Below are 16425 nucleotides of genomic sequence, written 5' to 3'. Positions count from 1 at the left end.
AAAAAAGCAAAACAGCCAACCAAACATATAAACAAATAAGACTGGGTAAATTAAGCTATATGCATGTTTCAAAAAGAGGTACTTTACTACAGCATGCATTGACTAAATAAACAGCGGGTGAAGCTACTGCTAGCTCACAAGGTGTTATTCACCACTTCTTTCCCCTACTACTGACCTCACTTGATTCCTCTCCCATGGTCAGATAGCCTCAACTGGCACACACTCAACTGGTACCTATGACTTTATGAAGTCCTTAAATGCAAACTTCTTAGGTTAGAAAGTTTTTTGGTAGTTATCAACACTTGACTCATTAGTAACACACAGTAGACATAACCATGATCTGTATGGTACAGGGAGGTCTCTACTGCTCTCCAGCAGAGGGGTGTGATTTGGTTAAGCAGAACACAGAACAAGAAAGACACAGCTCTTGGATCTGGTCCAGAAGAGAGCCACTAAAATGATCAGAGGGCTGGAGCATCTCTCCTCTGAAGAAAGGTTGAGGGAACTGGACTTGTTTAGCTTAGAGAAGAGAAGGCTCTGGAGAGTTCTCATTGTGACCTTCCAGTACTTGGAATGAGCATATAAACAAACAGGAGGGAGAATGACTGTTTACATGGGTAGATAGTGATAGAACAAGGGGGAATGATTTTAAACTGTGACAGGGGAGGTCTAGGCTAGATATCAGGAGAAAGCTTTTCACCCAGAGGGTGGTGACACGCTGGAACAGGTTGCCCAGAGAGGTTGTGGATGCCCCATCCCTGGAGGCATTCAAGGCCAGGCTGGATGGGACTCTGGGCAGCCTGGTCTAGAGGTTGGCAACTCTACCCATGGTTGGGGGGGTAGGAGGGGGGTTGAAACTAAATGATGTTTGAGATCCCTTTCAACTGAGGCCATTCTATGATTTTATGACAACAGTAATTGAACCCTGTAGGTAATACAACACTGAAACACCAACACCAAATTCAGATAGATGAATATACTACGACTTTATATAATCTTATTAACTGCAAAAAATAAAAAGGACAGTAAAATAAAATTACAATTTCAAAATATTCTGCATAATTTACAGACAAAAGTTTATTATGTAAATCTTCACAAAAATGCAACTAAAGAAGGAAATCACTGTATTATTAAAACAACATAGCCAAACGTTTTCTAATGAAGCACAAATGTAAAGAAGAACTGGCACAGCCAACCTATCAGAACATTTGACCCTGTATTCTTCTTTAGTTCTCTGTTAAAATAAATACGATGTTTAAAAACTAAAAGAAATTTTATGTTTATATAGCTAAACAGTGTTCTGCTTAAGTGTCCAGATGTGTTTAAGAAGCGATAATATCATTATCATTAACAATATTAAATACATACATTTTAGGAAAATGAGCTAGTACATGCATATGTATTTGTTTACAATTCATTAAATAATAAATATGAAATTGAGAACTACATTTATTATAAATCCACTGACCCTCTGCATTGTGGGAGCCCATGCAAGCCGTGAAAACATTGCTGGGGAAACTGAAAGGTTTGGTTAGGAAAGCCAACTTTTATGTAGCAGAGCAAAATCACTGAAACCTGCTTCCACTCACAATGGAAGTTTTATATCTTAATGCATTACTTACTGTTGTTACTCAAGTCCTCTCAGACACTATCTGATCACGTTCAGTATTACTGTCCTGCAGACACTGACTTCAACATGCAGGGTAAATGCAGCTAATAAGCATAATTAGCTCAGACAGTGTATTTAATTTAGTGTTGCGCTAAAGACTAATTGCCTACTCAGCGAAGGGGAAGTGTAACATTTTTTTTAAAATGCTTACCCGAGGGCCCTGATCACCTTGATCTCCCTGCAAAGTGGAAAGATGAGATGATAGGTTTAACACAGCATCTGTGTGCTACCCAGCTCTCTTACATCATCTAACATTACATTGGGTCAATACAAACTGTGTCTTTAGTTCATGCTGTGACGTATTTCCATTTACCTGTGAAGTGACACCCGTACATCAACTCACCTTCTCGCCTTTTGGACCAGGAGGACCCTGGAAAAAAAAAAAAAAAAAAAAAAAAAAAAAAAAAAAAAAAGAATTAAGGTAATGAATTAATGGCACCGCTGAAGCTATGGGATGCTATAAGAAAAATGTGCAAGCGAATGCAGTGATTTCTACATAACAAAGTGTTCCCTTGTCATTTTTTGCACCAGACACTGGAAGTATTCCAGAAACAGCTTCTCTGCAGTAAACTATAGGCACTGTACAGTTATTCTTTGAATAGTTTGCTTACTCCATCTGCTAAATCAGACTGCTTAGATAAGCAAAAGTATCTCTGATATGGCAAAATTTCTATTGATTTCAGTTATGGGCAACAATTTATCTCCTGTTAGATAATAAATATTTTCTAACACTGTAAAACTTCTTTTCAAGTACAGTTAATAAATTCAGAGACTTATAAATCTGCCATTTATTTTGGCACCCTTCGTAGCTTAGATTGCCAAAGAAAAATGGATTAGAGAATCTAAAAGCAGTGCTTTCACATCTATCTTTGGAAACACAGAAGTTGATGTTTAGTCTCAAGCACGTTATTTTAGGTAAAATAAGCTCTTTTATGAGAAATCTGTGCAACACCATTCTGCAGAAATAATATTTATTGGTATTTACCACCAGAGAAACAGAAAGGCAACAGTATCACAAAACAGCGAGGTCCTTTAATTTCCATTTTTATTGAGCACCTTCCAGAAAGCTACTCACAGATTTCTGAAACTACTTCTCAGGTTAGTATCTCACAAGTAAAAACGCTAGCAGGTCTGCAGACAATCAGCTGCTTACACAGAGCAGATGCAACCTCCAGCCTCCTGAAAGATGCACAGGTGTTTCATTACAAAGAAGGACCTGAGGTACCTATGAAAGCAGCTGGAAACAGAGAAGGAGCCACCCAAGCTAGTCTGCTCACTATTATGACAGAAAGTGCTGTGTGTGCTTGTGCACATATTGCATGTTGAACAAGAAAAGGTTGCAACAGAATTAAAAATAACTGAGGTTACTGAGAAGAGTACACCTGGGCAGCTTCTTAACTTGCATTTGTAAACATTCCTGCAGCCCACATAAATGCAAGTGCAGGGAAGATCAGTCTGCTGGGTATTTTAGATGTGATCAACCACATGCAACTCTGTTAATTCCTACTGCAGCCAATTTTCTACTTATTTTTAAGGACTTCTCATCCATGCCAGAGTAGAGCATCTGCTGCTAAATCTTACAAGGAGTTAAAGCATATGCCATTCCTTCCACAACCTGCCACCTCTTCTGCCTGCTGCAGAGGCCAAGGACACAGGAGGCCTCCCCTCCTCTTCCTTACAAAGGGCAGAGCTTGCTGCAAGCTGAGTTGAAGCCACCTGTGCCATTAACTGTGGCCTCTGCCCTTTTTGTGCTGCCCTGCAAGAAATTGGCCTCTTTACACACAAACCAAGCAAAATCACTGGATACATCTGCTGCACGTTTTAAGTCTCTCCATTTATTCATTTATTTTATAGGTCAACTCATACATGTTATCAACATAGTGAGTTTGCACACTCACTTTACTGGAAACACTAACTGCAGAGAATGGGAAGAATTAATCACTCAGTGCAGGCTGCTACTTTTTTGTTTATGGCGAACGCAGAGCAGAGGACTATGGCTATTCTATGTCTATGAATTATTAAAACATTACTGGCTATGAATATCTTACTGGCTGCAAACCACAAATAGCATGACCTCCATCTGCTGCAGTCAGAATCCTATTCCTTGGATCTTAGGCATGAAATTACAGATAGCACAACATGACCAAGAGAGCAAACAGATGTCGGACTTTAAATCTTGCTGTGAACATGGGAGATGTTACTGTCATCATCCAAATGTTCAGCACTATCCTTACATTCATGGTAGCCCTGCTTTCTAAAGAGCTTTGGATCATGGCTGACTTGAAGTCAGTCGGTTCCAAGTAGGATGCCCAGGACCTCAGTAAACTAAGATGGCTCAGTGGAGCAAAAACAAAGTAAAGCGTGCTCATGAATGCCTTCACCAGCAAACCTTAAGACAGCTAGACCATCTCCTGGTACAGCTGTCAGCAATATGCTCATCCAACTCCACCTGCAGAGGTGTCCCTAGTGTGTTTCCTGGAGATTTTCCTCTGATAAGGGATCTCTGAAAATACAATCCACAGTTGGTTGGTTTTTTTTTTTTTTTCTCATTTTTTTTTTTAATGAGGCAATCACAGACTTCAATTCAATTTTGTTCTCCTTTCTTTAAACAGGGTTTTCTGAAAATTACCTGTCCTCATGGTATTCAGAAATCTATTTTCCATTCATTGCTCTCTAAGGGGCAAAGCATGTAATTAGAACCATTTGAAGTTAACTCACCCTTTCAGCATATAAGCTTTTTTCATGCAAAGCTTTCATCAATATATGACAATTTTATTGTAGAAGAGGTTAAAAACAGCTTTTTTCAAAAGGCCACAAAAGCATTTTTGGCGTGAACATTCTCACAAGTCTCTGTACTTGCATTTCTAATGCTTCCCCTTAGCACTATTTAGCTTGAAAAAAAAAAAAAAAAAAAAAAATCAACAAACAATCCCAAACAAAAATAGTTCTTTCAGACGCTATCAAAAAGAACCAGTAGGGTTTCACTAAAAGAAAATTAATGCAATTCTGACATGGCAAGGTCACCTATCTTTGGTTCTTCCCTCATTGCTTCAATTGTTCTCTGTTGTTTCTGCAAGCTTAAAAAGAAAATTCCTATCCTCAGTCTTTGACATCTTCTTTCCATTTGTGCTGAGAAATTCTCCCAAGGTTTTTACAGCAGTCTTTATTAGTGTGTGTACACTGAGTGGAGGAAGGGAAGAAAAAAAAAAAATCTGAGGAAAAGCTGAGTTTATGGGGGCAGGGCGTGATTAGGAGATGGATTTGTTTAAAGGAGGACAAGATTTCTTCTGTAGAAGGCTACAGACACAAAGAACTGAGTGAGTAAAATAACACTGGCTTTGCGGGCCACAGCATAGACATCCTGCTTTTTTCCCAAGGAGACTTCTGCACTTTCGTTTATGAGATGGCAGAGATCAAGCCACTAGTTGCTGCACAAATGTGAAAGGATTTTGTGTAAGTTACATGAAACGTCTGAGGTCAGAGCATTTCTGAAATAACTTAACAGTGTTTTCACTGGAAACAGAGGCTCTTTTCTCAGAGTGTAATTATCTGCTCCAGACTACTATATATTTCCAAAGAGAGTTTATAGCCTGTTTCACATAAGGAAAGGCTTGTAAATCACAAACACATGCAAAATCTGCATTCATAATTAGGCAACAAATACTACTGTTTTTTAAAGCAAGATCTTCTAAAGCAGACTGAAAGGCCTCCGGGCACCTGCCAGCCAAGAACTGAAATCAAGGTCAAATCCATTCAACAGCCATGTTCAGGATTATTGGCAGATGATTTTTTCTTGGGGTGGCAGTGGGATAGAGACTATCAAAATCTCATTTCTCTTCTCTCATGAAATTCTTACATTACTATAAATGTATGTAGTAAGGAGTGGAGGGGCAAGAGGACACAACATTGGAAAACAGGAGACCAACACTTGTGGTCTTTACTCAGACAACACTCCCACCTAGGTTAACTAGATATTCTTGAGTGTGATCAGCATGATTTTTCATATAATTGGTATTTTACAATTCATTTCCTGAAATAAGCTAAATTTGCATTCCACACTTTCAGCCAATACCTCCTTCATAATTTTTCAAGATACATTTTAGGGGAGATTTATATTAGATGTTAAGGAGAAATTTTTCATTCGGAGGGTGGTGAGGCACTAGGACAGGCTGCCCAGAGTAACTGTGGAAGCCCCATCCCTGGAGGCATTCAATGCCAGTCTGGATGGGGCCCTGAGTAACCTGGTGTAGTACTTGATATAGTGGTTGGCATTCCTTCTCATGCCATGGGGGGTGGAACTAAATGATCTTTATGGCCCCTTCCAACTGAAGGCATTCTATGATACATTCAATGGACGTCTTCAAGAGACAGTATTTTATTTATACTCATTTAGGAAACATTCAGAAGGTTCTGGAGTCCCTGACAGATATACATCTTTTTCTACTGCTACATATCTGTCTTTAACTGTAATAAAGCAAGTTTGACCATGACTTCACAAAAGGCTCCAAGAATCAATAGAAATGCAGAAATGAAAATACTAAGGGATATTCTGAAAGGAATTTAAAGAAACAGCAATGTTTCCAGTCTAAGCCAAAAGCTCTGAAGTCTTCGCAGAGGAACTGGGACTTTTTAGTGACAGTTGGATAACACTGCATAAAGAAGCTACCCATATCAAGCTGGCAACAACCAATCTAGTGAAATCAATTGCATTGTGACCCCCAGGTCTTGGTGGGATCATCTGGCTTCCAGATTTCTAGGGAACTGGAGATGCCAAACTTGGCAGCTTCAATCAGACAGAGCTACCATAGCACTGTCAATAACTCTTTAGATAGGCACCACATTCCTTTATTTCCACCAAAACAAATACAGCCATGGGTTAAGTCATCCTGACTGAATGCATCTTACAAGATTCTACCTTCATTTTCATTTTGGAAAAAGCAAAACACAGTGCATTTACCACTGCAAGCAGTCACAGTATCCACACTAAGACTGTAACTGGCAGCATAAGGGAACAATAGCCTTGCAGAGAGCACTGAAGTGAACTGGTCAGTCTAACACTAGCTAGGCAAATTCAAAAAGAAAGCCAATCTGCCAACTTGCTTAAATATATCTTCACAGTTGCATGAATACACTAAGTCAATTCCTGCACTTTACTTTGAAGATAAAAGCTGTTTTCAGCATGTAACAACATACTATTCAGAAAAAAAATGTTTGATTTTTGTTTCTTAGAAATTTTGCTCATGACTTTCAACTTTACCAAATCACAAGTTACTGAGTGGAACAACATTCCTTCACCTAACCTACTGAATATTAGTATCAGATATAATGAATCATAAGATAAGAAACAGCAAAGAATATTAAAAAATACAATATAATTTCTAAGTTCCTATGCTCATAATTTTATGACCTCCATGCAAACCCTGAGCTACAGAGCAATGTGGTTTTGACATCTGCTAAACCTGCCCATTTCTACAGTCAATGCTTACAATGCCAATATCACATCTAGCAGAAATTTTACAAGCATTTGCAAGAATTTCCGGTGAACCTGAACAGCTTCTGTATCTGAAATTATATTCTCTTCTCTTATATATATTTTATCCTTTCCATGGGATATGGCTGACTCACGGTGAAACCTTTAAAAAAACCAAACAAAAGATACAATAACCACAAAAAGACTTACTGATCTTTCTTTGGCTTCGCTTATACTCTCCAATTTTTGTTACAGTTTTCTAAGGCAGAAAAAACAAAACCTTAACATTTTACACAGTGACTGTGTCTGACTTAATAAATGCTATGTAAAAGGATGTAATCTGCTGCATATATATCAATTTTATGTTTCTCAATCTAGATAAACAGCTCAGTTTACTTGTTGATGTGAACATTTAGTGAACTCTGCCATAAATCCACACATCTCTACTGAGAACTCGATGATTTATTCCAATATATAAATCAGGCAGGCTCATAAACTGCAGGCAGAAGAGCTCTATCTACCCAAAGTGCATCAAGAAAGGGGAGGTGGACCTTACAACAACTGTAATTTAGACATCTTTATTTCTCACACAATACTTTTGCTGAGACTAGGATGAAGAACTTTACTGAGGTTTACAAAGATGTTAACGAAAATCATCAGATAATTAGACAAGCTGTAAATGGGTTATTGCGAACAAACAGTCCCTATCCAGGAAGAAACATAAGGCTCAGTGTCCCATACAAGATGAGTCCTCATTCTTTACTCAATATCATTACTTTCATTCTTTAATCTGTAAGTCTGTCCTCTTCTCTTCTGTTTTGCTCCTTCAGACAAACATTTTTTATTTTTCTTTCAAATTTGCAGAACCACAAACATCCACATAAGTAATCTAATAAAAATTCCATGGTACCTATTTGTTTGGGCATGACAGATCAAGGATCAATCATAATATAATTTAAACAAATAGAATCTGAATCAACTGTTAAATTCCTTGTGAATAGAGTAGCTACAGTACATGCCAGCAAGATCAAGCATGTGGTGACAAAAAAACCTGTCACTTTACCAGAAGCCATTTTCTTATCTTTACTGAAGAAAAAAGCCTCCTAGCTACCATTTATTGTTCATTACACTGTGAGGTAAACATTTACTGAACATAAGCCCTCACTACCTTGTGACGAGAACACTTTCCTATTCACCTACTTGCTAGCTGTTTACCAATATTAGCTCTGATGCAATACTATAAACAAAAAAAACCAAAAATTCTCACTAGTGTAATGGAAATCTCACTATACTAGACTTACCAAACAGCACATAAAAACCACAGACTAGAAAGTCTACTATTGCTACGTCACATTTTATAGACAAGCTTCCAGAATTTGTAATGCCTTCGGTGCAGGGAAGATGTGAATATACAACCTCGGGCTTAAATCAAAGACAGAAACATTCAGATTTTTAGCTTGCCCCCAGAATTGCATAGACAGCTGAAAACACAATTGAAGCATGTCCTGAAGAATCATGTCCTGAAGAATCAAAATCCCTCAAACGAACTAAATGCTGAGCTTTTGCTATTATTAGTTTTTGATTTTTACAATTTGATATTTTGATTTTTACATTTGATATTTACAATCCAATCTCCGGATTTTTTGGAGTTCAACTCATGATGAAAAATTTTAAATAACAGTATAACAAAAAATACCAATTTTAGTGTTTGGTTTCTATAACATCCCCTAAATGAAATGTTCATTTGATACAGATTGGTCCAGACCTCCTATTATTCTGCCAATCCTCCAGCAGATCTCAGCCTCATTACATATGCCCGAGTCTTGAGAAAGCATGCCATCTTCTTACAGTAAATTCAAAAACTCCTTAACTCTCTATCTCAGATAGACCATTCCATACTGTTTTACCTTCACAGAGACAGTCTCTTCCTATTGCTTTCCTTGCACAGAGAACAGATACTCGGAGTCCCACTCCATCCTACACCAGACTGCTCAGCAGTAGATTATTTTTCTGTATCCCTGTACATCCTCTCCAACAAGACCATGTGCTTGCATCCACGCACGTGACAGAATTCACAAGCAAGACTGCATTTCTATCTCAGCATTCACTCAGTAATCAAGAATTTACATCACATGTGGCAAAATCAGTTCTATATGTCATAGCTGCTATGGATCAATTAAAAAGGAGTATCAGTAGATAAAGATATTAGAAATCGTGGGCTTCTTGATAGAAGTTCAATAGCTGATAACATTCAATAACAAAACAAAGTGCAGTTGACCAGGGCCTTATACTTTCATCAGTAAATAGTCACTAAAGTCAACAGAAATGACTCCATAGGAATTCGAGGAGCAATGAATTAGGCAATTATAAACCTATATGTCTGGGAGACAGAAAGACAACAAGTAAAAGGCTGCTTACAGATATTTCAGTAAAAGAACTAGAGGGTAAAGTGTTTTCCAGATAGACTGCTTCACCATTTCCACAGAACTACATTTATTGTTGTGTTGAAGTACTGAAGCAGGAAAGAAGTTACACCTATAAACAAGTTTTATTGCCACAGATTTCACATGTTTTATTTTGCATTGAACATTAAATGGGATATGAAACAATGGAGAAAAATATCTAGATCTGCTTAATCTCCCAATTAACTGCTTTTATTAGAATAGCAGTAGCATGGTACAACTCCAGAGGAATTTTCTTTAATTGCCTGTGAGGATGTTATCAGTAGGCAGCCACTAAGCAGACTGTACCAATATGGAGATACTTTGCTCTAAAGGAATGACATTTATCTGCTTGTGCTGGAGGCCAGATGCATCAGCTACTGATATCTTGAAGTCAATCAAAACATTCTACTTTATGGAAGCTATTAATACACTTCAAAAAAAAAAATCAAAACTTGGAAAAACAACAATAACACAATAATAAAATGTAGTTGAAAGCAAGACCAATACATTTCTGTGGAATTTAGTGCTTATAAAACTGTAGGAATCACGGAAATATATTCTGGCTTTCTTTCCCGACACAAAAGAAATTAAACAAAAAACTATTTCTTCTGCCAATCAAACTCCTGAAAATCCTTTTACCAGATATTTGAGTCAGAAAATACACCATGAATTATTTTTATACTTCCTCTGGTAGATTTTCATCCAAAAGCCAGTTCTCTCATTTATTCCTTTTAAGTGTAGAAAGAAAACATCTCCTTGCAGAGAGTTAGCAACTTCCTGTTATTTTCAGGAATACTAGTCCATAATCTAACATTTCCTTCCTTTATTATTATAGTTTTTACTTTTTTTTTTTTTTTTTTTTTTTTAAGCTAAAGCTTGAACAGTAGCTTCTGTAATTTAGAGACTTCAGAGACTTCTGCTTGCCTGGTTACTTAGTGTTCTGAAGTAATTGAGCTAAAATGACAGCACCTTTTAGACATTTAGCCTTTCTTGTGAGCCTTAAAAGAACCTTTTTGATGAGGATGACAGGCTGAGCTTCAAGTATTTTGAAAAAAAAAAACAAAAACCAAAAAACAGACAAAAGAAAGTGATGGAATAGTTTCAGAGCAATGGAGATTCACCACTGCTGTCACTACCTACGCACTATCAGTCACTAAAGTAAAGTGCTGTGGTCACAGCATTTCTCAGCTTTCAAATCCTGTGGATCTTTCAACTTCGGTCATTAATCTGCTTCTTTGAAGGGAAACAACATGCAAATATGAAGCAGGCAGATCATTCTATGAATATCAATAAGGCTAAGGAGACCTACATATTTTAGCAGCAAGGTAGGGAACCCTACCAAAAAAATCACAAACAAGCAGACAGTGAAAGAAAAGCAAGCCAACCTAAGGAAAAAATAACTTGATTGTTATGACCCAATTTGTTCTCCTCAAACCCCAAAGTAATCACATTTAGTCCAGTAGCAACAGCCCAAAGTTTTTATATATTTATTTATTTTTCCCCAAGGCATTTCATCTTATGCATACACTTTTTACTTTTCCAGACTTCGCTACTCTGTACAGGATACATCTGTTCATTCAAGGCTAAACACAATTTCAGTGTTATCTACAAGCACTACTATGAAATACTACTGGTTAAAAAAAAAAAGCAGCACATTAGTTTACTTTATATCGTGGTTAGTAGGGCAAGAGCAGTAAATACTGGTATGAGGACATAACCATCTAAAATACTGCCTTAGGGATTGAAAGGGTTCTAATGCACAACAATATAATCTTCTCAGCTTAAAAGCAATGAAATTATTCCACCAACTAGGTAATTTTATTTAATTTTTTTTTAAACTTGAGGATATTCTAAGGCTTTGGAAAAAAAGCATTTTAGTCAAATACCAATTTAAACTTCCCAGAAGATTATATCCTTTCCCATTTGCCCTTACATATGCTGTAGTACTTTAAATTGTTTCTGCGTCTGCCAAGCATATCACATGCTATCAACACCACCCAAACAAACCTATAAAGAGCAGCTTGACAAAAAAATGGTAAAATCCATACAGCACTGTAAGTACTAGTGATGAAAGACACTTCCAAACTATTCTATGCTCAAGTCTTGAAGGGGATATGTCAACTCTTAATCACAGATAAATTTTGGTTAAGTTAAAGAATGTTCAAAGATAAATGCATAAAAGTTATCAAATGAAGTAACATTAAAATACAAACAAATGGTGGCAGGAGACTAAGCATTTCATTTCTCTGTCGATTTGCTCAACTAGAGCAGGAGAAAACTACAGTAACCTCCTTCGAAAAGCTACTTTGAGAACAGTTCAGATTTGTAAAGTTTGAGCTGAAACAGTAAATTCAAAGGAATTTTTATATCAGCTACAAACATAAACATACACTTAGACACATAAAAGTGAGATGACTAAAGATATTTTTGTAATCTTTAAGGCTGGCACCATCTTTTTTTTTTTATATAGGAAGCAATTTAAGACAACATAAATTTTATTACAAAACATTTTTTTCCTTATGACTAATAGTTCAGTCCACAAAATTCAGAACATCTTCAGGGGAAATTACAGACACATGTATATGTTTACATAAGTGGATGTTCATTGTTTTTGGCAAATGATCACTAACAGAGACATACTGTGCAATATAACTGGATTGCATTCCTGAGAATACAAGATTACCTCACACACTTCTCAGCAGCTCACAATTCTTGAGTATTACTAACCAATCTCAGGGAAAAAAAAAAGAAAAAAGATCACTGGGAACTTCTATGCTTTTGTAAGGGCAGCCAAAGCATTTTCAAAGGCAGAATTCTGAGTTAAAGCTCACAAACAGAATGGTGACTTCCATGCCACAGTTAACATTTTTGGAGGTAAAAATATAACTCCAGTGAAAAGAATTGCTATACTTTTTTTTTTTTTTTTTTAATAGAATAATAGAATTGCCTGGTTGAAAAGGACCTCAAAGACCATTGAGTTTCAACCCCTCTGCTATGTGCAGGGTCACCAACAACCAGGCTGCCCAGAGTCCCAACTAGCTTGGTCTTGAATGTTTCCAGGGATGGGGCATCCACAATCTCCTCCCTTGGGCAACCAATTCCAGTGTGTGACCACCCTCTGGGTGAAGGATTTCCTCCTAATATCTAACCTAAACCTCCCCATCTCAATTTAAAACCATTCCCCCTTGTCCTATCACTATCCACCATCTTAAAAAGCTGTTCCCCACCTGTTTATATGCTCCCTTCAAGTACTGGAAGGCCACAGTGAGGACTCCCCAGAGCCTTCTCTTCTCCAAGCTAACAACCCCAGTTCCCTCAACTTTTCTTCAGAGGAGAGGTGCTCCTCTGATCATCTTAGTGGCCCTTCTCTGGACCCACTCCAAAAGCTCCATGTCCTTCCTGTACTGGGGGCACCGGGTCTGGACACAGTCCTCCAGAAGGGGCCACACAAGAGCCAAGTAGAAGAGGACAATCACCTCCCTCTCCCTGCTGGCCACCCCTTCTTTAATGCCCAGAGCACAGTTGGCCTTCAAGTTGCAAGCACACACTGCTAGCTCATGTCCAGCTTCCCGTCCACCAGGACCCCCCAAGTCCTTCTGCTCTCAAGGAGATCTTCCCCCAGTTTCTATAAATACCTGGTATTGCCCTGACCTAAGTGCAGCACCCTTAATTCTCACTCCTCTCAAATTGACTAATACTTAAAGAATAACATATCGCAGCTCCTTATTCCAATTCCAACTCAATTTGAAGAACCTGAAACATTTCTGCTAACATCTAAAGCTGCTTAAGTCTAACTTCCAGCGACAAGAGCGTTACTTTACAACGGAGATAAAAATGAAAACATTTTGAAGCTTATAATGGAACAAACTTAGAAGCAAAACAACTACAATACTGACAGAGAAATAGAAATATTTTACTTGTGAAATTTCAAAACAAGACTTCAGCTATCAATCTGAAAACCAAACATCCCAGGACTGCTCTAGTTTGCAGTGTTCCAGCAAAGAAAGTCAATAGGGCTCTGGACTGATAGCAGCCGATCAAGCAACCTCTGATAGTTTTGCACAGGGTTTTCAAAATAAGGTCTAAGGTATGCTAGCATTATCTTACAGTCATCATCAGCTTGGTGAAATACGTATTTTTAGAACTCTTCATTTCTTAACACCATCAAGACTACGGGAATCTGCAAGAAACTGAACTGGAACTCAAAGCTGACTACAACATGAGAACCGGTAAAAACAAACTATGAGCTTAATATCGAATTAAAAACATGTGCAGCAGAATAGCAAAATACTATATAACATTCCTGAACACACTGCAGTATTTTTCTTTGACATAATTCCTTGTAAAACAGAGCACTCCTATATTTCTCCCATCTGTAGAACAGTATGAAGAAAATAGAGGTAATTCTACAAATATATGATTGGGGAATAAAATGTTTCAGAGTTCATATTTGTATTTTTATAACTCTGTACATCTCATTGGAATCACAATATTAGGTCTGCAATTGCTTTTTTGTACTCATATAAGCCATATTAAGCCAAGCAACAGCATACCTAACTAAGGATTACAAGTCATTTTGGCTTCACAGTTCTTTGCTTACTGTCAGAAGATTTAGCATACTCTGAGTTACTGGAATGACTAAGTGTGATTTCCTACAACATCTATGCTAACGCATGCAACAAGTGAGATATGCCTTCATATTCACTCAAGTAAAGAAAATATTTAGAGTTCTTTTTAGAAATTAACGATGCCAACATAAGAAATGTTGGTAACATTCTACAGATTAAAAAGGTCCATATGTTTTCTTTTTAAATTGTTTTTTGTTTGTTTGGTTGGTTTTTAATTTTAAAACTTGGATTTACAAAGTAGCAGTACCACAAGTGGTGATTATTTGGATTACTGAAATGAGGTTAATCAGCTTTAAAATTCTGAGTCCAAACAACTTGACTACTCCAAGAACCCATCCTCCAGGCCTTCTTCATACACTTCATAAGGAGTATATGAACCTCCACTCTGGAGAATTCAGATTTAGGAAAAAAAAGAAACTTCAGTAACAACAGATCTTCATTGTGTGGTCAGCCAGATCTGATGTTAGATAGCATGAAGAGATCTCACTACAAAACTCTGTACAATTAATATTCTAATTTTGTGTTTACAAATACTCAAAACCGGATCTGAATACATATTTGCTAAATGAGAAGAATACAAATCTGTTATTTTGCAGATTCTTAAAAATATATTGGAAATAAACTACCAGTTCCAGGAAATGCTGTGGAACACTGGCACATCCTGCTACTTCAGCACTAGATTTCCAGACAGTTACTGAAATTGTAACTCAAAAGTACGCTTACCATAGCAGGTAAAAAGACCACCATATAGCACAGCTAGGACAGGAGCCTGATCTCCATTTTGGCCATCTGATGTATGATGAAGACTCTAACAAGTCTGTTTCCAAGCTAAGTTCACTTAGCAGGGTATGGTAGGGAAATAGATATGTCATGAGCAGCAATTTTAGCTAAAGGGTGAGGAAAGAATTTAAAAAAATAACAAAAACATGGGAAGCTGAGCACAAGATTCAATACTGCTGGAATTTAGCTTGTTTATGCTTGGAACTTGGGTCTTTTCAATTAATGTGGATGCTTTCTTAGTGTTGGTGCAACTAATAGCCCCGCATCATTTCTCCCTGAATTTCCAATTGTGTTTCCTCCTCAAAAAAACAAAGAATCTCTTTATTTACAGTAATGGGACCTGCTTAGCTGAAAAGGCATTCAACATTCACAGCTATGTTAGTTTAAAGACACAAAATAACGTCTACCCGGGGAGACTTAAGTGTTTCTGTATTTTAAAAGTGCTTATCATTGTTGTCAAATTATTATAACAATTTTAACTTCAATTCTTATCAAAATAGAGAATCCAACACTTAATAAAGCAATTAAATCTGCTAATTCCATATGGGAAGATATATTCCACTCTTTGGTTCATAAACACTCATGTACATCTGTTGCAGGTAAAGAAGTTTTGAGCATTATTTCTCCTCCTGTATTCTCTGATGTGGTTAAAAAAGGATCAAGATACACAGTTATAAAACCAAGGAAAGAAAACAGCTAGATCCTTGCTTTGATAACTAGCATAAAATGAAAAGCCATAATGGCATTGGTTTCCTCAGGTTCACAAGTTAATATTGGTAGGGTGATTCCAGAGAAGATTGCAGTTTTACTCCTCTTCAGGAGTTCCACAGATTTAGAAAGGAAAAACAAGAGGTAAAGCTCCAGCTGCAAAATACATGAGGAAACACATTTAGAAACACATTTCTAAAACCTTGTTAATATATGTGATGCCCATACCATAGTTAAAAATATTCTCTGATCCCAAAACTCATAGCAAAGTTTTTCTAGCCACAGTAGCATCAAATATTCAGCCCCATTACTAGTATCGAAGTAAGAAACACACTATTATCTGTTGTGTTTGGCTGTTTTCCCCCAGTGTATGTTTACATGGCTATTAGATAACACTAATCTATTCTTTTCTTTTTAGAGAAACTACATGAAATTATCTTCTACTGCTGTATATGAGCCCAAATTCTCAGACTACAGCTAATTGTATGTAAATGAAAATAAGTAAAACTTAATTAGTTTGAACTCGCTAATGGCATTTGAGTGAACAATTTATGACTTGAATGTTTGCAGTCTGAGGTTCTGTTTTGCTAAATTTAGCACCTGCTGACAACAATAATATCTAATACAGGACATGATCAATACAGTACCTCTTAGTACTGTTTACATGCTAGAAACCACTTCAGAACAAACAAAAATACTGATTCCAAGTCTTCAGATGGAAGTTAA

The 16425-nt window shown here is 37.1% G+C and overlaps 1 protein-coding gene across 1 annotated transcript in view; it reads right to left on the bottom strand.

Annotated features, from left to right (window-relative positions):
• The window catches only part of COL25A1 (collagen type XXV alpha 1 chain), a gene marked incomplete at both ends in the record, with an annotated part of 291350 nt that overhangs the window by 93487 nt on the left and 181438 nt on the right, over positions 1–16425 (bottom strand). The window contains 2 exons of the mRNA XM_079535114.1: positions 1821–1847; positions 2013–2039. Coding sequence (XP_079391240.1) covers positions 1821–1847; positions 2013–2039 — 54 coding nt within the window. The remainder of the gene's footprint in view (positions 1–1820; positions 1848–2012; positions 2040–16425) is intronic.

The sequence above is a fragment of the Tetrao urogallus genome, assembly GCF_951394365.1.
Source record: "Tetrao urogallus genome assembly, chromosome: 4".
Lineage (NCBI taxonomy): Eukaryota > Metazoa > Chordata > Aves > Galliformes > Phasianidae > Tetrao > Tetrao urogallus.
Note: the sequence above shows the minus strand (reverse complement) of the source record. Positions and strands in the feature narration are given on the sequence as shown.